We start from the raw sequence: 22143 nt of genomic DNA, 5'->3' as shown, positions 1-22143 counted from the left end.
AATAATAATTCTGACTCAGGTCATATAGCACATTGATGTTCACAGGGTACTTTTAAAATACAAGTAAAAGTATCATAAGCATCTACATTTTACAAAAGAAGAAACTATAGTTTGGGCAGGTGAAATGACTTGTGAATGGATAAGTATCCCTGTTTTATAGAGGAATCTCAGATAATTCCTGTTAGAAGTGGGATTGGAATGAAGGTCCAAAGCCAGTTGGCTTTCTCCATTAAACTACATAGCAAGGTGATTGTTAAGTGAATGATTCAGCTAACAAGTGCTTTAAGAATTCAGAGTAGCCATAACATAATAGTAGATAGAAAGCTGGCCTGAAAGACCCTGAATATAAGCCTCACCTCTGGCACATACTATGTGACCCTGGGAATGTCACTTAACCTCTTAGTGCCCCAGGTGACTCTCCAAAGCTAGAAATTGCAAAGCAAGTGCCCACCTGTATAGGTAGAGGAGTTTCCTATACCAACACAATTATAGATCAGGTCTAGGAGGAAAAAAGAGAATCTAGAGAAGGGATTGCTCCCTGGGAGTTGGGGTAGTCAGGAAATTTTCGCTGAACAAGTAGTACCACAGGCAGGCTTTTGAAGAAAGAAGATTTAGATAAATGAAAAAAGTGGGAGGGGGGGTGGGTGGTCCCAACAGCAGACTTATTAACAGAAAAGGAAAGTGATATGATCAGAATCACAAAACATTGTGGGATCTGGGGGACACAATCAGTAGACCAATTTGTCTGGACTAGAAAATTTATGTAGGGGAGTTGTGGGAGACATTGAGACATTGTTGGAGGTATGGTTTGGGGACCTAAATGTGGTCTTGAATGCCAAACTATTGGAGCTTAGACTTTATCCTTTAGTTATTGGATAGGGTAGTTCCCTGGTTTGTACATTCTCTCCCCCTTACCTCTTATATAAAATGTGGTTTAAAAAGCAGTTATATCAAAGCACTTTGGAAAGACTTGGAAGATTGTTCAGCGATAATGGTGAAGAGTCATCATTGTATTCCTCTTATTTCTAGTAGAGGTTTTGAGTTTTTAATGTACTTTTCCTAGTATAGAACAGTCTTCTTTTTTTTTGCCTGATACAAGTAATTTTCAGTTATCCATAACAATGACCTTACACCAACCAGTTGCTTAACCTTTCTATTCTTCTAGATTTTCAGAGATTACTTAAAAGCATCAGATTGCTTTTGTATCCCGAAACTCAGTGTCCTAACTTGTCTGGCATGAAACCATTTAAACCAATTGTAAAGCATATTTTAACCAGATGCATTAACAGAAATATCACAGTATGTGAAAGGCTATTTTGAGTGAATGTTGCATTGTAGCTCTGATTTTATAATTAGCATTGTAAGTATATTCTAGATATTTATTGCTAGACGTTTGTACATCATGGATTTAGACATGTGCTTCTTCCTTCTATCCAGATGCTAAACTAGCTGTTGGAAACCCAGATTGTCTTAATATATCAATTTTTATGTTCTATCTATTTGTATAATATGGATGAGATCTCTTCCTTTAAAACCTTTTCAGAAGTGTGAGGTGCAGTATATCACACTGCATCCAAGAGTTAATAGTCTCTAATGAGGAGAAAATTAAAATGAAGGATACTCATTCTCTAAGACAAATTGGAAAATTAGGCTAAGAAAATGACAAAATATCCATTACCCTTTGACCCAGATATCCTACTGCTAGGCATGTACCCTAAGGTCCTTAAAGATAGAAAAGCCATGAACTAAACATGTATTTATAGTAGCACCTTTTGTAGTAGCAAAGAATAAGAAACAGATGTCCATTGACTGGGGAAAGGCGAAACAAATTGTGGTTCATAAATATAATGAAATATCACTACACTTGAAGAAATAATGAATATGAAGAATATAGAGGAGGCCTTTTCTGCATGTGGAGTCCTGCTGCTGCTGCTAGTTCCTTGTCCTCTGGATTACCTTCCATTTACTCTGTATATATCTTGCATATACCTAGTTGTTAACATGTTGGCTCCCCCATTAGAATGTAAGCTCCTTGAGGACAGGTACTATTTTTCCCTTTCTTTGTGTACCCAAAACTTGGCACAGTCTTTGGCACAAATTAAGTCCCTAATAAATGCTTTTTGACTAACTTACTGATATAAGTAGAATTGGGAAAATTATATATATATATATGCATGTGTGTATGTGTATCTATATATATATAGATACAGGTACACACATATATGCATATACATATACACATATATGCACATATACGTATAATACCTATACATACATATACATACACATATCTATATATATACATACACGTACATATATGAATGATGTTAACTGGATGGAATTGGCCTCTAACCTGTGGGTGGCCAGAGCGAAGCAGGCTAGAGACAGGAGAGTCAGGAATCAAACAGAAGTTTAATTTCAAAGTGAGGAAAGTGGCTTGCAAAGCCCTGCCCCTAGTGGGGGGGCTCAAAGCAATGTGGGGAAATCTCAATACTTATACCTATGGCTACACAGTGAGCTGTAGCCCTGACAGTGAAGGGTAACAGCAATAATGTGACAAGTTTGATTCATAGCAGGGCTTCCTGGCCAGAAACAATTCTGAGATTTTGCTGTGGCTGAGATCATCCAGAGGGTGAGTGCAAGGGATTGTTGTTATACCAAACTCAGGGCACAGCCTGCTTGCTGGGCCTTAGCTCTGGAAAACAGGGTGTCTCCTAATATCTTGACAGAAATGTCTATATCAATGTAAAAAGAAAGAATGAGAACTACCACAACTGAATACTGTGTAAATGTTGTAAGTATAATGACTGCTTATAACCTGCAAGAAGAGATGAGAAAAAGCCGCTTTCTCCCTTCTTTGCAGAGGTGGGTGACTTCAGTGTGGAATTTTGCATACATTGACATACTTGATTATTATTGCTGAACTGCTTTTCTCTTCTTTAATTTTTTTTTACAAGAGATGGTAAGGAGAATGGAAGGTGATGTTAAAACAAAAGATATTAATAAATTTATTTAAAAGTAGATGAAGGGTACTAACCTAATAATTGGCATAGAAAACACTGCCTCTATGTTAAATTCAAAGGAGGCAGCTAGGAGGCTCAGCAGAGTGCTGGGCCTGGAGTCAGTAAAACTCAACTTCCTGAATTCAAATCTAGCTGCAGACACTTACTAGCCATGTGACCTGGACAAGTCACTTAACCCCGTTTGACTCAGTTTCTTCATCTGTAAAATGATCTGGAAAGGGAAATGGCAAACCATTTTAGTATCTCTGCCAATAAAACCCTAAATGTGGTCAAGAAGAGTTGGACATGACTGAACAACAACAAATAGTAAATTCAAATATGACTCTTATGATGCTCAGTGGTTTGAAATTCCTTTAAATCTCTTGCAAGGAAGACAAGAAATAAATCCATTGAGTATATATTTCCAGTTACAAATGCCTTTGAAAGTTTATTTTCTTTTTGTTTTTCCTTACTTTTCCTTCTCCATGACCTGAGTGTGAACACCCAAAATAAGATTAATTAGGATCAATAATTTTTCCCATTCCCATTCCCATTCCTTCACTCTGTGAATATCAGAGAACTACTGATTTCCATTAACTTTCATATGTTGACTTTCCAACAACATCTTACCTAATTAGCTCTTGCCAATTGTTCTAAAGATGATGTTTTTGTTGAAGTATCAAAGTTTAAAAGATTAATGTTTGACATTAATTAAACAACTCACCAAAGAGTTAATAGACGTTCAATATGCTTTACTCATTGAAAAGACTAGGCGATCTGGAGTATCCTATAGCATAGTAAAAATGCATGAAGCTAATTGGCCCATTTGGGGCTCACAGACTGAACTAGGTTTGGACATTTTCTTGTAACAGCCCTGAGGAAGCAACTCAGTTTTCTTGGGGTCCTTCAGACCAATTATGATTCATGGGCCAACTAGTTGTAAGTGATCCTGGCAAACTATATATTTCTTGTAGGAACACATGCTAGGCTAGGATTCTGGGGCAGGAAGTATTCTCCCCCTTGGTCTGGCCCCACCTTGATTCCTTGAATTCTTGGTATCAGCTTATATTACTAACCAGTGAGAAGCCTTATATCAACACATTGACTTTCAAACTGACTGTTCATTTTTTTTTTTTTTTAGTTTTAAGGTGACAGAAGACTAGAGTTGGAGCTATAGGACCCAGCTAATCACTTGTATACTGGCATGTCCACTGAATGGGGAGTCAGAGAAATGGGATCCAAATCTCAACTCCACTACTTAACCCAAATGGTTGTTATGAGGAATAAATGAGATGATGTATGTAAAGTGCTCTTTGCAGACCTTAGAGAGCTATATCTTAGCTATTATTATTATTGCCTAGGTGACCTTATGAAAGTCATTATATCTTGCTGGTGTCCAGTGTCCTAGTCTGTCAAGTGAGAGGTTTACAACTAGGTGATCTCTGAGGTACCTTCTCTTTCAGGGATTCTCCACCTTGTACCTCAAGGTCACAGATTAATAAGGCTTACACTTTTTTTGTTTAGATATCTGTTTTATTTGTACATGGGTGGTGTAGCACCATCTTTATTTTGCATTTGTAAAAATGATAATCTCCACTAGATCTAAATATAGCTTCAGTAGTTTTATAGCAGCATTAGAATAATGCATTTTTGTGTAGGCTAGGGTTTGAGAGAGAAAACTTCGAGGCTAAGAATGCTGAATTGTTTCTTTTGAATAAATCAACCTTTTACCCATTTGTCAAAAGAACTTTCATATTGTGCTTTAATTAGCTGGAGAATTATTAATTAGGTGTGTATGTGGAGAGAGATGACAGCTCATTTCTAGTTGGAGGTGTTGATTAAGCACATTTTATACCATCCCCAGAACTACAGAATTATTCCCCAGCTTTTCATGCCAGGGAAAGCCCATGGGTTTTAAATTAGGCCCAGGGCTTAATTTCATAGGATTCCTGATTTTCCTTTTTTTCAGCACTATAAACAGTTAAGGAAAAAAAAATTAAGAAGTGTTTGTTATAGCTATCAATTCATCCTCACTGTTCTATTTTTTAACCTATTGATTAAAAAAAGGAAAACAAAGTGTGTTAACTTTAGCAAGGCAAGACCAATATTATTTATTGCATATGCCATTTGTTTTACTGTCTTGATGTTGTCAGTGTTCTTTCAGTTCTGCTTTTTTTCCAGCAATTTTTTCCCCTTTATTTGCATCACAACTTTATTTGGGTTTACTTGTAATATTATTCTTAGATTGTTTGAATTCCGTTTTGCTATTATTATGAAAAGCAGCTGATAAACCAATTAGAGAGAGCTATCCTCAGAGCTAGGAAGACCTGGTTAAGTGCTATTGACTTTGTGACCCTGGGTAAATGATGCAATCTCTCAAAGACCCCAGACAACTGGATTTCCTATCCCAATGAAATTGAAAATCTAAGCAAAAGAGGACAATAATGACAATAATAATAATGATGATGATAACTCACATTTATACTTTATACCACTAAGGTTTACAAGGCACTTTGTTCATAATAACCCTATGAGTTAGAGTAAAACAAGTTTTGCTCCTATTTTATAAAAGAGCAAACGAACTCAAAAGGCTGAGCCAAGTCTCCTTCCTAAAAGCCGTATTCTTTCCACTACATCAGACTGTTTATCTTTAATCACAAATCCCTAAAAATATCTTCTCACTGTAGTCTCTAGTGGGAGGCAATGTGGTCTAGCAATTAGAAGGCCAGACTTGGAGTTAATAAGACCTGAGTTTGAATCCTACATCAGCTGCTACTTAATCTCTCTGAGACTCAGTTTCTTCACCTGTAAAATGAAAATAAGAGTTCTTGTCATGGAGGGTTATTCTGAGGATTAACTGAGAATAAATATGTAAAGTGCTTTTTAATCCTTAAGGCATTATATAAATATGAGGTGTTGCTATTTCTTAACCAGAACCTTGATGCTTTCCTTCTCATTTTCCTTACTTAGTCTTAGGATCCATTTAAGAAATATGAAGACTTATGGGGACAGAGATAATATCTTGAGAATATTTATCATATGGAAGAGGGAGTAGACATGTATAATTACAAGGGCAGAATTGGGAATTGGTAGAATAGGTAGAAGTTATAGACATTCTCATTTTGCCTTATAGTAGGAAGGAACTTTTTAACACTACCATGGAACACAGATTTCACCCTCCCAAGGGATACCTGTCATATTCTTGAGGTAATCTAGGGGGTGGGGGATAGGTATGTTGGAGTGGGAAGAGGAGAATGAGATGTAAATTTTCCCAGTGACATCTGCATAGCTGCTGCTGTAAGTACCTCAATTGTGGTTAGGATGTAGCTGTCCTGAAGGGCCAGTGTTGGCTCAGAAAGGAGAAGGATGGGAGCTTGTAGAATAGAAGGAGGGAGTGGAGTGGGAATAAAGGAATTTGGGAATAAAGATAGGTATGATTGTGTTTGAGACAAGTCCCATGATTGACTATCATCAGGAGGTTGAAGTGTGATCAATCTTCCTACCCACTGATTGATTAATCACTTACTTCTTTGGGTCAGTCCTGACCCATTGAGGTCTGGCCACAGCTTCAACTTTGTATTTTTTTTTTTTAGGCAATTGGGGTTAAGTGACTTGCCAGGGTCACACAGCTAGTAAGTGTCAAGTGTTTGGTCTGAGGCCGGATTTGAACTCAGGTCCTCCTGACTTCAGGGCCAGTGCTCTATCCACTGTGCCACTTAGCTGCCCCCACAGTTTCAACTTTGAAGAGGTTTTTCTCAATTCAATTAATTTTATCTCAATAAATATTTATTAAGTACCTGCTATGAAGTACCTGCTATGTGCAAGGTATGAAACACTAGCACTATCATTCTCTATAGATATGAAGACAAGGTGAGGAAAGGCTCTTTTAATACATGGCCTGTACCCTGGAGACCACTACACTTCACATATTTCGAATAGTCATCCATTTCTACAATATGATGTGAGGAGTATGGACGGATCACTGTGTCTAAGACATCTCCCCCATTGACCTGCCACACTGCTTGAAATTCACTTTAGTTGAGTCAGATAATCTCAAAGTTGGACATAATCACAGGGATAATTTATTGTAACTCATACCTCAACAAGAAACTACCTCTATGATGTCTTTCACAAGCAGTCATCCATTCTGTATCTCTAGTGATGGTTAGCTCACTGCTTTGTAAGGTAGCTCATTCAACTATTGGACACTGTGACCATTCCTTTGTGTATAGGCATTGTGCCTCCATAGGCCTTTTTTTTTTTTTTTTTTTTTTTTTTTTTGATGAGGCATTTGAGGTTAAGTGACTTGCCCAAGGTCACACAGCTAGTAAGTGTGAAGCATCTGAGGTCGAATTTGAACTCAGGTCCTCCTGACTCCAAGGTTGGAGCTTTATCCACTGTGCCACCTAGCTGCCCTCATAGGCCTTATTTTAAAAGTAACTTAGAAGGGACAACATTAAATTGTGAACAAGAATTTATTTATTAGTAAAGTTAAGGCTCAGAAGGAATGGGCCATAGGACAAATAAGTTTTTATGGAATGGAAAAAGAAAGAAAAGGTTTTACATATGAAGTACTTCCTTTGGGTTCTTGTAGGGTGAGGGTACTTACTGGGCAGCAATGGGGCAATTTAGGAATAAGAGGAGCCCAGACAATAGTGATTGTAGATGAGGATGATCTAGGCAGTGTGAAAGAGGATCAGTTCTAGATAAATTCCACTCTCCAGTTTTGTCTAGAGAGGAGGTAATGGGTATATAATTAATGGTAGACTTAAGGTACTGTATCTAGTTGAAAGATTATGTATAAGCTAAGCTCCCTTTCATTACCTTGAAAGAACAAGAAATATACCAAAGAAAGTAAAATAAGAGCAATGACAGAAATAGAAGATAGGAATTAATCACAATAACATCACTGAAAAACCAGTGTGGAAACTGGGAAAAAAAACCCTATGAATGAATATACACAAAAAAGAAAAAAATATTATAAATACTATGGAGTAAAATAAATTGAAGCAAAAACCGTAATAGAGAGGCATAACACTAACAACAAGAAGAACCCAACCTCCAAATTACTGATTGAATAAATGTTAAAAAGTTGATAAACTCATTAAGGGAAGAAATTAGAATAGAAATTAAAACTCTTAAACAAGAATTTTAAGAGACAAAAATGAATAATTTAGGACAAACGATGGAGAATCTCTAACACAATGAATTTTTTCAAAAAAAGAGATCAGTTGATTTAGACTTCAAAAATCCTGAGTTAGAATAGATAATATCAGAACAAAATAAAATGACAAGATTGGAATAGTAATAAAAATCTCTACAAGCCAAAGCAACTAACCTTCAATATAAAATGTGATGAGACACTTTGAGAATTGTCTACAAGGAAAATATAACATAAACATCCTAAAGACCATACTTTAAGAAATCATACAAAAAATTGCCTAGAAATATTGGAAACATAGGGCAAACTACAATTTAAAATTCACTGTTCATTGACAAAAAGGAACTCCAAGTTCAGCTCACATAGATATGGGACCAAATAAGCAGAGATAGATAGATAAATAGATGACAGAGTGTAAAAAAACAAAACAAAACTCTACTATCTGCCAAGTTCTGTACTAAGAAAGGCAAAAATAAAAACAACCCCCCCAAAAAAAACTTTAGTCCCTGTAGCACTCAGAGAGCTTACAGTATAACAAGGGAGAAAAAATACAAAGAATGATGTACCAACAAGATATATACAAGACAAATTGGAGATATCAACAGTGGGAAGTCAACTAACATTGAGGGGGGTGGGAAAAGGCTTCTTTCAGAAGGTGAAATTTAAGCTGGGACATGAAAGAAGCTAGAAATCATCAAGAACAAGTCTGTGGAATGTAAGCACCTTTGTGGCAGAAGCTGTCTTGTTTTTTGTCTTGCATCTTCAGAACCTAGCACACTTAGTACAGATTCATACGTGGAAGAGACCTTAGAAGTTATGGAATCCACCCCCTTCCTTTAAATATGAGGAAACTGAAGCTCAGTGAGATTGAGTGACTTACTCAAGGTCATGCCTCTGCTAGGTATTAAGAAAAGATCTAGCAAGATAAATTAATGTTTACATTCCTTAAGGACCGAGATGGCTATTGTTATTTTTTGAAATCTCACCTTTCTTGAGAGTTTAAGTGAGAGCTTTGGGTTCTTCCCACACATATTGACCCTGGGCAAATCACTTAACCTTGTCTATCCCCAGGCAACTCTTTAAAATTCTGAGTTACAGATAAAGTGCCAACTTTGATAAAAGGTGCTGTCTTTCCAAGGTGTTCGATATCAATGACATCACAGTTCTAGTCCCTAATCCTATCCCATACTTTGGGCATCATTAAGAGAACGAAGAATATTTATGGAAAAATCTCATGAAAGGAGAATAGGAATCATTCTAAAGTTTGAAAGGAATGAAAGGTGGAAAGGAATAGCGTAAGCTTAGAGAGGGAGGGGTCCATTGAGGTTAATTGGTCCAACCCCCCATATTTATCAGGGGTGTTTGGGAGTGAGGACTGAGGTTCAAGTAGTGTTATAGGGAGCTCCAGGGGGTAAGTAGAGTGAATAGCACAGCCTGGATTTGGCCCAGATCCTCTCATTTTGGATCTAGATATCTTTTGAAAATGCCACATTGCTTCATTTGTGAATTAACATTTCTAGGACTGGGGTTCACAAGATGGAAGTGGAGAAGGGAAAAGTGAGGAGCTTCCAAAATCACACTTGTATTTAGGTTGAGTAAGAAGTGGTAAATCGATAGGAAGGAGAGGAGAGACAGAGATGGAGACAGAAAGATTCATTTAAGCATTTTTTTTAAATACACAGAACAGAACAGAAGGAAGTCCAGAATGTCAGTCAATAAAGATTTATTTTATTTATTAATATAATCTGCTATATGCCAGGCACTGTGCTAAGCATGGGGGATATACAAAGAAAGGCAAAAGACAGCCCCTGCTTTCAAGGAGCTCACAGTCTAATAGCAGAGACACCATGCAAATTACTATGCACTAACAAATTATATGAAGAATAAATTGGAGCTAATCAACAGAATTACAGAGAAGGAGGTCAACTTTGAAAATAACATGCTGAATTTATTATATGGTTTAAAAGAAAAGCAAAAATTGTACAAAATAGAGATATGCAATGTACAACCCCCTTTTCCCCATCCCACTATGTGCCAAGCACTATACTAGAGGCTGAAGGAAAAAAAAAAAACATTCCCTATTTTATGTTCTAACAAGCAAAACATGTATCAATACATATGGAATAAATATTTTAAAATACAAAAAAGTAAAAATGAACTGTTGTATGTAAATGGAATGGAATGTTTTTCTGTTATTAAGAATGATAAGTATGAAGCATTCAGAGAAACATGAGAAGCCACCTATAAATGTGTTCAGAGTGAAGAATATATAACCAAAAGGAGAATATATATGATGACTTGAATAATGTAAATGTAAATAAAGCCAATATTCAAAAACAACAGATTTCAGATCAAATGACCAAGCTTAAAATACATGTCTTTCTTTTCTTCTAAGAGTGGCAGACTATGAGAACAGAAAGTTCCATGTACTCTCAATTAAAATCAGTGTAGTAGATGTTTTTATTAAACTTCTTTAAGGGAAGAGGCTGGGGGGGGCATTATTGGGAAGTAATTGTTGGGTTGAAACAAACATCAATTGCAAACAATGGCATGCTCCACTCACAAATTGATTTTTTTCTTTCAAAACATTAAATTCATTATGATATATATGTGTGTATATATACATTAGAATTTTCAAACATTTCTTCTATTTTTATAAAAACCACTTTTTGAAAGAAAACTGTAATACTTTTCAGAAAATGTACTTATATATTAAAAATAAATAGAAATTTAAAACATCCATTATTTTCTGCCCTGAAGTCTGCTAATATTGATTTCAAACCTAAACCTGGCTTATGTTCAAATAATAGCCTGCATTGTGAGGAAGTTGGTTATTATTTTGCTTTTACTTTTTCTATTACATTTTGAAAAACAAGAAATAACATACTGCAAGCAGTTCTTGAATGTGAACAACAGACTTGAATGTTTGATTTCATAGGTAGAGAGAGACTACTTTCACAGTATGTATTAGTTTGGCTTCATTAGAAAACCAGCATTTCTTTCTCCAGGTTTCTAAATTTCACGGCTTGAAATGCCAGCACTTTTCATCTGAGAGCCTCTGGATAAGGAAGGGTGGTAGGTGTTTTGGTTTATTTCCATTTGATTTAGCTTTGTTTTTATTCAAACACTCTCCTCCTTTGCTGAGATGGACTATGTAGTTAAGTAGATGAATACTGTCATGAAGTATGTTACAGGATCATGAGCTGAGCTTTCATCCAGAAGAACTGACATTTAAACATTGATGGGGGAAAAAACCCAGCAATAGCAACAACAACAAAAAAGACTTTCAGATAAAACCAAGATAAGCATGGTTTGGTGAAAGAGTGATGGACTTTGAATAAGGGAGAACTGGGTTTAAATTCCACCTCTAATATTTACTGTGTGACCTTGGACAAGTAATTATACCTCTTTAAACTAGTTTCCTAATCTATAAAATGTCGATGATAATAATACTGTAATATTGCCTGTACTAATAATATATCATGATACTATAATAATGCCTGTACTAATGATCTCACAAGTGCTTCCAGGTTGGTTAGAGAAAGAGCAATTACAATGCTCAGCTTTCATCAAGGTTAATAAGTGTGATTTCTTCCTCTCTTCTCAGTTTATATGTAGTGAAATTGCTGTCTTTCAGCACAGAAAGAAAGCAATGAACATCTGTATAGGTCCTGGCTTTACTTTGATTCATCAGTGCATATCAAGGATGCCTACCCCTAGTTAGGATTAAGACATGACTATTTTGCTTCCACCCGTCATAAGTGCTTTTCCAATTCTTTCCAGAAAGAAGCCCCATGTTATCCCATGTTGATGATAAGGCACCCATGACAGAGTGCATAATGTGCCAGTTTTTGTGCCATTATACTTTGGGAGTCCTGCTTATGGAATACGATCTCTGGATCCCTACTTCTGAATTTTTGGATTATAGATGATGAGGGCATCTTAATTGATGCCCTTAGTTGATGAAGATAAAGAAAGGCTGGCCTTACGTGTGGTTAGCCTTAAAACTTTTCTTACACATAACACATATGGTGGGCTGCTGCTTACATAATCTTGCAGGTAATATTATACATACAAGGTGTGTGTGGATCCTTTTGTAATGAAGCCCCTCACAAATCTAGAAATATAATAAAAAAACAGAAACTCTCTCTCTGTCTCTACTTTGTCTCTGTTGCCCTGTGTCCTTTTCTCTTCTCTCTGCCTCTTTCTCTATATATATTTGTATGTATGTATACACACGTGTATGCTATTTAATACAAATACTTTCTTCACTAGAATGCCCTGTGTAGGGGTGGACTCTGCAATTACATATGATAAAAACTCTTGATATATTTAACAATCATTTGTTTGGTTAGTAATTTGTCTCTCAATACACAAAGTTGTGAGGATCAAATGAGATGATGAAAATACTGAACCTGTAGTCATAGTATCTGAGTTCAAATTCTACTTATCAGATAATTAAGATGCCTAAGATACTGGATGCAAAGATCTAGAAAGTAGGGAAAAAGATAGTGCTTGGTCTTGGCAAAGATACTGGAGCAGTTTGCCATTTCCTTCTTCAGCTCATTTTACAAGAGAGGAAAGTAAGGCAAACAAGGTTGAGTGACTTGTGCAGGGTCCCACAGCTATTAAGTGTCTGAGGCCAGATTTGAACTCAGGAAGATAAGTCTTCCCGACTCCAAGCCCAGCATTCTATCCACTGCATCACCTAGCTGCCCTTATAACAAGATATATTCAAGCAAAACACATTGACACACTGTCCATCTCTGAAAAATAATGCCTCATTGTGCCCCTCTAGTCAGGGGCACAGTTATATCTCCCTGTCAAGTGGAAAGAAGTATATTAAACTATATATTTATAAGAAAGGTTCTAGTTTTCTATTTTGATTTCTCAATACCATCTTTAAGTATATTGATCTTGAAATTAATGAAATAATAGAAAAATATTTAATGACATAGAAAATATTTCATTTGTCAAATTGAGGCAGCTTTTTCAAAAAGTCAATCCTATAAATTGCCTCAACAATTAGGACAAAGCCAAACCATAAGTGAAACATTTTGCCAAAGAATCACAGAATAGGAGAAGCTGAGCAATATTTTTAAGTTAGTTGAATTTAAAAAAAAAACACCTTTTAGATCTGGACAATACTACTTCGCAGCTATCCTTGTAATTCTCTTTATGTTTATACTTCAGTGACATTAGTTTTAATTTTGGCTACAATGAGCCACTTCCATAACAAGACATGGTACTAGAAAGAAATGGATCATGTTATTGAAAAGTATAACCCTAGAGGTACTTTGAGTATTTAAAAGCCATTATCAATTATAGAAAATGGGAGGCGGGGCATGATGGTGTTTACATTGAATAAGTATTTAAATTTATCTTGGAACTGGAAGAGACCAAAGAGGGACTATTCATGAAGTTCAATCCCAAATGAATATATTACAGTTGAGAAGACTGTTGGGGTAATGAGCCCAAGCTCTCACACTTAGCTAGAGGCAAGTAGATACCAGAATCCAGGTCTGCCAGCTTCTGGTCCAGTGACCTTTCCACCATATCACCTGTTTTATGCCAGAGGTTTTCTTCATTTTATATTGTTCATCATATAACTGATATGTGCTGGCAGGTGCTAAAGTGATGAACTTTGCCTACAAAAGTCAGACATTGTATTACACAAAAGGAATGTTAAAAACGAGACATCATATCAAGTGACATCCAATTGCATGGTCTATATTGCACATGCCCCATGGCAGTCACATGGCAATTTGTTATATACTATGCATACTTTATGAACAAACTATTCATACTGCTGCTTTTATGGGGTGGTGGGTAGAGCATTTAGCTTTATCTACAAATAGTAATGGCACTGCCGTACTCAAGTCATGTTCATGTGTTGCTCTATAAATGCAGTTTCAGTCATACCGTCTACCAAATTTCCTCCCAGACCAGAAAATTCCATTTTTTGAAAAGCTCTATATTTGTCTGACTTAGATATTACAAGACTTGATTTCTAATTATATTGCTCAAAGCCACATATTTGAAATCTGTCTCAGGAATTTTGCAATGTGTAGAAAGTGTTTATAAACTATTAATGTAAACATGTATGCATTGTCTAGATAGAAAGATAGATGATAATATTAGACAGATAAATGGATAGAGACAGATAAAAAAGATAACATTATGATGGTAGATAGATAGATTAGATAGTGTCATTGTCTATTTGAAAATTAGCCTGACTAGGGGCAGCTAGGTGGTGCAGTGGATAGAGCACCGGCCCTGAAGTCAGGAGAACCTAAGTTCAAATCCGGCCTCGGACCAAACACTTGACACTTACTAGCTATGTGACCCTGGGCAAGTCACTTAACCCCAATTGCCTAAAAAAAAGAAAAAATTAGCCTGACTAAAGGCTAATATCTCCTATATAAATAGATGTGGTTTTAAAGACCAACCCACAAAAGTCATTCACTCCTGTGCCAAACTGGTATGTGACATCAGGATGGCAGATACCTCTGGTGGGTTCTGCCAAACTAGAAAAATTCAGGTTGAATTCCAGGAATGGTATGTCTGTTAGCAGATTGTATCAGGAGAGTTACTTCACAGCTATCCTTATTAATTCTCTTTATGTTTACACTTGAACGACATCAGTTTTAAGTTTGACTACAACAAGCCACTTCTATAACAAGGCATGATACTAGAAAGAAACCTCTCAGCCCAGCTGAGCCGGGAGAAGCTAATCATTGGAAGGTTGGTCACCTGCTGACTATTTTGGTTGCTGCAGCAACACAACATTCACTGTCTCTACTAAAGCATAGAGGGGTTGTAATCTGCATCAGTGGAGAATCTGTGGACAGTGCTGAAGTCACAGATCCTTGCATGATTAAAATGTGAGGTATCGCTTGATATGTAAAGTAACAAATACCTTTGATATACTATCAAACCCATGCATTAGAGAAATGGAAGTCAGAAACTCTGAAGGAACGTAAGTCCCTTGGAAAATAGTGGTGATGTCAGCAGAAGGGAGGCTAGAGCCAGTCTGTGGTTCTTTTGTACAATAGATGAGCAAAAAATAAACAGTGATGTAACTGGGAAAAAAAAATGAACAGAAGATAGGGGCCAAGAATGTAATTATATCACTGCACCTAGTCATCTTGTTGTGAAGCCCAAATAAATTACTTTTATTGCTGAAAAATATCATATGAAATGATTTATTTAGTATTTTGATGCTATATTAAAAACACCAAAGTATTACAAAGAAGGCTATTAGATATGGGTGAAAAAAAAAAGCTAGAGATTTGTAACATTTGCTTGGTAGAAATTGCCCAAGTACTTTCTAATTTAAAATATTTTCAGCTTAAAGTGAAAATGAACACGTTAGAGCACAAGGTCTATAAAGGATATTTTTTCATTATTATTGCCTCAAAATTTTCCAATATAAGTTCTAGATTTATTTTTCCTCTCTCTAGTTTCTCTGGGTTTTCAGCTTCCCTAGTATTGTTTGTCTATGATCCATTTTGTCTAAGCTTCCTTTCCTCTTTTCCGGAGTTTTCCACCTGGAAGCCAGAGATGGAGCCTTCTGTTCGATGCAGCTGTTCCAGGCCAAAGAGGATACATTTCCTCTCTTTGTGTATTTTTATAAGCCATCTTTCTTGCTTTCCTTTTTGGGCTGCTACTGAATAGGGTGTATCAGTGTCATTTCAAACACTTCCTTTTTCAGGCGTGGAATTTGTTGATGAGTTCTGATACTTGATGGGATAGTGTAGAGACAATGATGAATAATACATGATTTTAGCCCATAACTGGATTTGGCATCACTTTTCCCAACCCAACAGTTACTCAATGTGATTAAATTTATATTATAGAATTTTTCATGCTAATTCTTCAGTAATATTATAGAATATTAGATAAGGAATCTTTGATATTATCTAGTTTGACCCCCTTATTTTTCATGAGGAAAACTGACCTTAACTTTCCTACATACTTTGATGTTTTTCTTCTCATTAAACACATTTATTTTTCCAGAGGCCATAAAAATTTTGTTCTTTAATCCCGATTTGAGTTCATTGAAAATGATTGTATCCAACTGTGTAATAATTTTTAGGTACAGTTTTTACTGCTGTTTCTGATGTGACCTAGCAGAGAATGAATATTAAGTCTAGGATAATAGTACATAGGATGGTACTCTAAAGAGTTACTTTGGACTATTTATGGTCTGGTTTCTTTTTTTTTAAATTTACTTTGGGGCAGCTAGGTGGCGCAGTGGAAAGAGCACTGGCCCTGGAGTCAGGAAGACCTGAGTTCAAATGTGGCCTCAGACATGTGACACTCAATAGCTGTGTGACCCTGGGCAAGTCACTTAAACCTGATTGCCTCACAAAAATAAAATAAATTTATTTTTAGTTTTCAGCATTCACTTCCATAAGCTTTTGAGTTTTAAATTTTCTCCTCCTCCCTCTTCTCTTCTCTTCCCAAGATGTGTACAATCTGATATAGTCTCTACATATACCTTCCTATTAAACATTTTTACATTAGTCATGTTGTAAATAAGAATTAGAACCAACAGGAGAAACCACGAGAAAAGAAAAAACAACAGCAACAATAAAAAGCAAATAGTATGCTTTAATCTGCATTCAGACTCCATTGTTTTGTTTTGTTTTTCTGGATGTGGATAGCATTCTCCATCATGAGTCTTTTGGAGATGTCTTATATCCTTGCATTGCTGAGAAGAGCTAAGTTTATCAAAGTCATCACACAGTGTAGCTGTTACTGTGTACAATGTTCTTCTGGTTTTGCTCATTTCACTTAGTGAAATTTTACTTTCATTCATTTCACATCAGTCTATGCAAGTCTTTCCAGGTTTTTCTGAAGTCTGCCTGCTCATCGTTTCTTATAGCACAGTAGTATTCCATTACATTCATATACCACAACTTGTTCAGCCATTCCCCAATTGATGAGCATCTCCTCAATTTCCATTTCTTTTATGGCCTGGTTTCTTAAGCAAGATCCTTCCTCTTTCCTTAATACTATTTTATCATTGCTTAAATATTCCTTGGGCTAAATTTGCCCATAGGCTAAATTTGCCTTTGATTAATCAGATTTTTTTTATTTTTTATTTTTATTTTTGTTTTTGCTAGGCAGTGGGGTTAAATGACTTGCCCAGGGTTAGTAAGTGTCAAATGTCTGAGGCTGGATTTGAACTCAAGTCCTCCTGACTCCAGCTGCCCCTATTAATCAGGTTATAAAAAAAAAAGCTTTATCAGCCTTCCAAATTTTTAGTAACACCTTCTATTTCCTATTTTCAGTTATGGTTTAATTGAAATTTAAATAAGAATTAAAAATATGACTTGTGTACCAATATTATACTTACCAATCAGCATATAAATTTCATTTTTGTCATAAATGAGATTTATCTGATTGGCAAACTTAAGTATGGTGTCAACATTACAAATCATATTTTTCATCCTTATTTAAATTCTTATTTTTTCAGAGCCTGTATTTTTTAATATCCTATTTTATTTTCAACAAAGAAAAAATCTTTGAATGTCTGGCTAATTTGCACCTTAAGTCCTCCTGGGGCTACAACGAGGAATAAGTGAGAGAGGAAGAAAACCTGGTAAACGAACACTTTGTTAGCTGAAGGAGATATGTAGAGTGTATCCATTACTTTTATTTCTAGCACTACTACTGTGACTAGAAGGTGGACATATACTCAGCCCTTGTTTCTAAGTTTGAATAGGGAAGCTCAGAGTGCTATGGTTGACCTTCTCTTAAGCTAAACACTTAAACATGCACCGCAATTTGCTTCCTGCTGTTTGAGCACATTTAGATTTAAAGGGGCAGCTGGCAAAGATTACGTTCTCACATTGTTAGCTTTCAGCCAACAACGAGCATAAATATTTCTGCAAGGAGTAATGTCACTAGCAACAGTTCTGTATTCATTGTTAGCAAAGACTGGAAACCACTGAAAGGGTAAAACTTGACCTTAATTTTGGTCAACAGGCTCTTAGGAAGTGCATCAAATACTTTTGATGCTTTTGTGAGATTCATTTCCTGATTACTTGGGCCTTCCAGGGCCAAGAAAAGGTGGGCAAATTTCATCTGAACCAGTAGCACTGAGTGTGGAAACATGGTTTCTCCAAAGAATTTTCTATGATACGTCTCCTTTCTAAAGGGGTATTGATAAGTTATGACCACTTGTGCAAATAAGATATGTATAAAAACTCTTTGCAAAACTTATATTGATATAAAAATGGTATTATTTTTATTGTAGAGAGGCCTGCATGTAGCCTATACTTAAAAAAAAAAAAAAAAGATCCTCCAAAACCTAAAAACCTAGCTGCTGCTCAAGAGAGGCATACAGATTACTCTAGTGGTGACCTCATATTAATGCATGAGTAATAGTTTTTAACTTAACTATCACTCATTTTGATTCTGCCCATCTGAGCTGTGACTTAAATGGAAAAGTTGCATAGTAGTTAGTGGAATTGTTTTTATCAAGCATCTAATATCTTTTATGGTAACAATGCTGTTGAATATTATATATAGCATAACACCATAAGCATATTAGATATTATATAATACCATGGCTTGAAATTTTAAAAATGTTTTACTAAAATCATAGTTTTATTAAAATCATAATTGATCTTTAGAATTTGAAACTTGTTTTATTCTAGATCCATAATTATTTAGAAGAGAGAAATTTTAAAAATCATTTATTTGCATAGGTTGAATAGGGATTTGTGAAAGAACTTATTCTAAATATTTTATTAGTTCACTAAATAGGGATTCTGTAAATGTATGTAGATTTAAATTACTGTTAAATTCAACTTTTCAAGATTAAAAAAAAATCCTTAAGTATGAGCACACTTTACATAGTTTTAATTGTCTGCATCTATAGGCCTGTAATTGTGATCCTAATTTTAAGTGTCTGATGTCAAAATCTGAGTAAAATTCTTTTTTGTTAACATTCATTCAGTACATAACTGTCCCTTATATATCACTGCTCAACATCTTGCTGTCATCTATAGTGTACCAAATGCCCTCATCTGGAGAGATTACAAATACTGTAGGGCACCATTTGATTGCCTTATTTGTTGTTGATCAATGAGTGTTTCCTAATGTGCAACATTGTCCATCCCCTATTCAACCAAGTCCAGTAGTCCCCTATTGCCTCCAGGATCAAATATCAAGGATATTTGGATCAAGCCTTTGTTTAGGGGGCAGCTAGGTAGCACAGTGGATAGAGCACCGGCCCTGAAGTAAGGAGGACCTGAGTTCAAATGTGGCCTCAGACCAAACACTTGACACTTACTAGCTGTGTGACCCTGGGCAAGTCACTTAACCCCAATTGCCTTAAAAAAAAAAGCCTTTGTTTCGCTTATAAAGCCCTCCATAGCCTGGTCCCTTCCTACCTTTCCAGTCTTCCTACACCATCACCACTTTGAGATCCTTTGATGTTGGCCTCTTATCCTGACTCCAAGCATTTTCACTGGATGAGAATCTCCCATGTCTGGAAATCCTTCCCCACTCCACTTCCTCCAAGTCTCAGCTACAGCAAGAAGCCTTTCCCAATCTCCTTTAATGTGTTGATTATCTCCATTTTATTCTGTATACAGCATATCTTATTTGTGCATAGTTCTTTGCATGTTGTGTCCCCCCATTAGACTCTGAGAGCTCCTTGAAAACAGGGATTGTCTTTTGTCTTTTTCTGAAACCCTAGCACTCAGCACAGTGTCTGACACATAATAGGCACTTAATAAATGCTAATTGACTGACTGATGTCAGTGTTGTGGGCTGACCAAACTGGGTACCTGTCCTGTTGGCTGACTGATGTCTGGCATTATATAAACACACAATTCATTCCTTTGGCTGAAAATTTTGTTCTCAGTTTTAAAATGCATATAGCTTTAGAAAGGACCACACATGAAACTTTACCAACAATTTATGCCTCATTTGCCTAGCACACAGTGTCACGTACATAGTGTTTAACAAACATTTGTTGATTTGTTGGGTAGGTACAATTTTGAATAGTAAGTTTTCTTTCCTAGTAGCAAGTTTTGATAAGGAAGAGAGTGATGAGGGCCAGAGGGCCCTGGGGATCTGAGTGGGAGGAGCAATGGGCAATAAAGAAAGTGGAGGGGAGATTGAAGGTGCAGAAAGCTACCTGAAAATTCTTCTGAGAGACAATTCGGAATTTGTGGTTTTATCGTCCAACCTGGAAAATGATGGTAGGTCACTATACTAAAAGACTTTAGATTGCTCTCCCAAAACCAGCCTTCCTTACGTTAATTAGTCATCCAAGTAAAGTTCATTGCTAGATAATATTTGTCCCTATAACTTCCTGGATTCTAGTACTACATTTGAGTGGGGTGGGGAGATAGGAGCAGGAAAATAAGAACATTTTACTGAATATATGCCCGCCTTTGTACATGTTAATAATATGTTGAATTAAGATTTAAAATTGTTTTAAATTAGAAAATGTGTACATTATTGAGTGAGCTGGATTTTGAAAGCATTTTGAGGGTATCTTTGAGAAAAAACCTCAGTGGGAGCATCAGTATGTGTTTGGCTCACACTTAAGTGGTCAGAGTTGTCCATAACCCATGAAATCCATACTCGGATCTCAAGTCTGCTTTCTGATATTTAAACCTCCCCTACTTCTTCTTGCTACTCTACAAATAAGTGGAATAAGAGAATGCAAAATTCTCTCTGCTTATAGCAGATTCATTTAGTCTGATTGTACCTGAATACAAGACATTACATTGATCCCTAGTGCATTTCATCTTATTAGATTCAGCTTAGAGTTCTAATCTGTCAAGATCTGATTGGATCCTGGCTCTGTCATCCAGTGTGTTAGCTATCTTTCCCAGCTTGGAAGTCATCTCCAAGGGAGGAATATTCCTCCTTCTTAACAACAACAAAACAAGTCACAACATTTTAACTAGAAAAGAGAAGAAAAAGAACCAAAACCTGATTTTTTTTTTTTTTAGTTTTGGGGATTGTAGGCCTCTTCTAATTTGCTTATCTTCTTTAGAATTTCAGAACAATTCTTTCTCACTAAATTAAAAAAAATTATTTTATTCTGACCTTAAGAAATAAAACAAGTGTTTCTATAACACAGTAGAATAGGAAAAAAAGATGATTGCACATGAAACTGCAAATCTGTTATATACAACTTGCTATTCCTTTTAAATATATAATAGTTATCATGTAACTTTATTTTTTGTGTGCTTTTTTTGCTCCTCACCCTAGAGATGGCTACCATTAGACACAAATGTGTATACATATGTAAAATCATTCTGTACATCTATTTATCAGTTCTTTCTCTGGATGCACATAACATCTTCTTTCACAGATCCTTTGTATTTGGGTATTTATAATAGTAAAAATGACTTAGTCACTCAAAGTTCTTAAAATAACAGTGCTGTTACTGTATACAATATTCTCTTAGTTTTGCTCATTGTGCTGTTTCATTTTTTTGTGTAAGTCTCTCTATGTTTTTCTAAGGCCATTGAGTTATTCCATCATAGTCATATACCAAAACTTGTTCAACCATTCCCCAACTGATAGAAACAAATTAAATAAATCATTTGGAATAATAGGCAAAGAAGAGGTCCTATCAAACTTTTTTTATGAAACAAATAATACTGATACCTAAACCAGGAAGAGTAAAAATAGAGAAAGAAAATTATAGACCAATTTTGTTAATGAATGTGGATGCAAAATCCTAAATAAAATACTAGCTAAAAGATTACAACAATTTATTATAAAGATTATACATTATAACAAATAGAGTTTTATACCAAGAAAGCAGGGATGGTTTAACATAAGGAAAACTATTAACATAATTGATTATATCAATAATAAAAGTAACAAAAATCATGTGATTATATCAATAGATGCAGAAAAAGCTTTTGATAAAGTACAGCACTCATTTCTTTTAAAAACACTTGAAAGTCTAGGTATAAATGGATTTTTTCTTAA

At 35.7% G+C, this 22143-nt stretch overlaps 1 protein-coding gene across 4 annotated transcripts in view; it reads left to right on the top strand.

The window, feature by feature from the left end:
• LOC114052062 (IQ domain-containing protein K-like) overlaps positions 1–22143 on the top strand; it is a 138516-nt gene that overhangs the window by 70221 nt on the left and 46152 nt on the right. The window contains exon 8 of one of the 4 annotated variants that reach the window (XM_027874479.1): positions 11172–11238. The exons of 2 other annotated variants lie outside the window; for them this stretch is intronic. In XM_027874479.1, the coding sequence (XP_027730280.1) occupies positions 11172–11238 (67 nt within the window). Of the gene's footprint in view, positions 1–4143; positions 4208–11171; positions 11239–22143 lie in introns of those variants that run through there. One more of the 4 variants, XM_027874480.1, reaches the window with a different exon arrangement.

Source organism: Vombatus ursinus, unplaced genomic scaffold (genome assembly GCF_900497805.2).
Source record: "Vombatus ursinus unplaced genomic scaffold, bare-nosed wombat genome assembly UNPS02014807.1, whole genome shotgun sequence".
Lineage (NCBI taxonomy): Eukaryota > Metazoa > Chordata > Mammalia > Diprotodontia > Vombatidae > Vombatus > Vombatus ursinus.
This window is presented reverse-complemented; position numbering and strand designations above follow the sequence as displayed.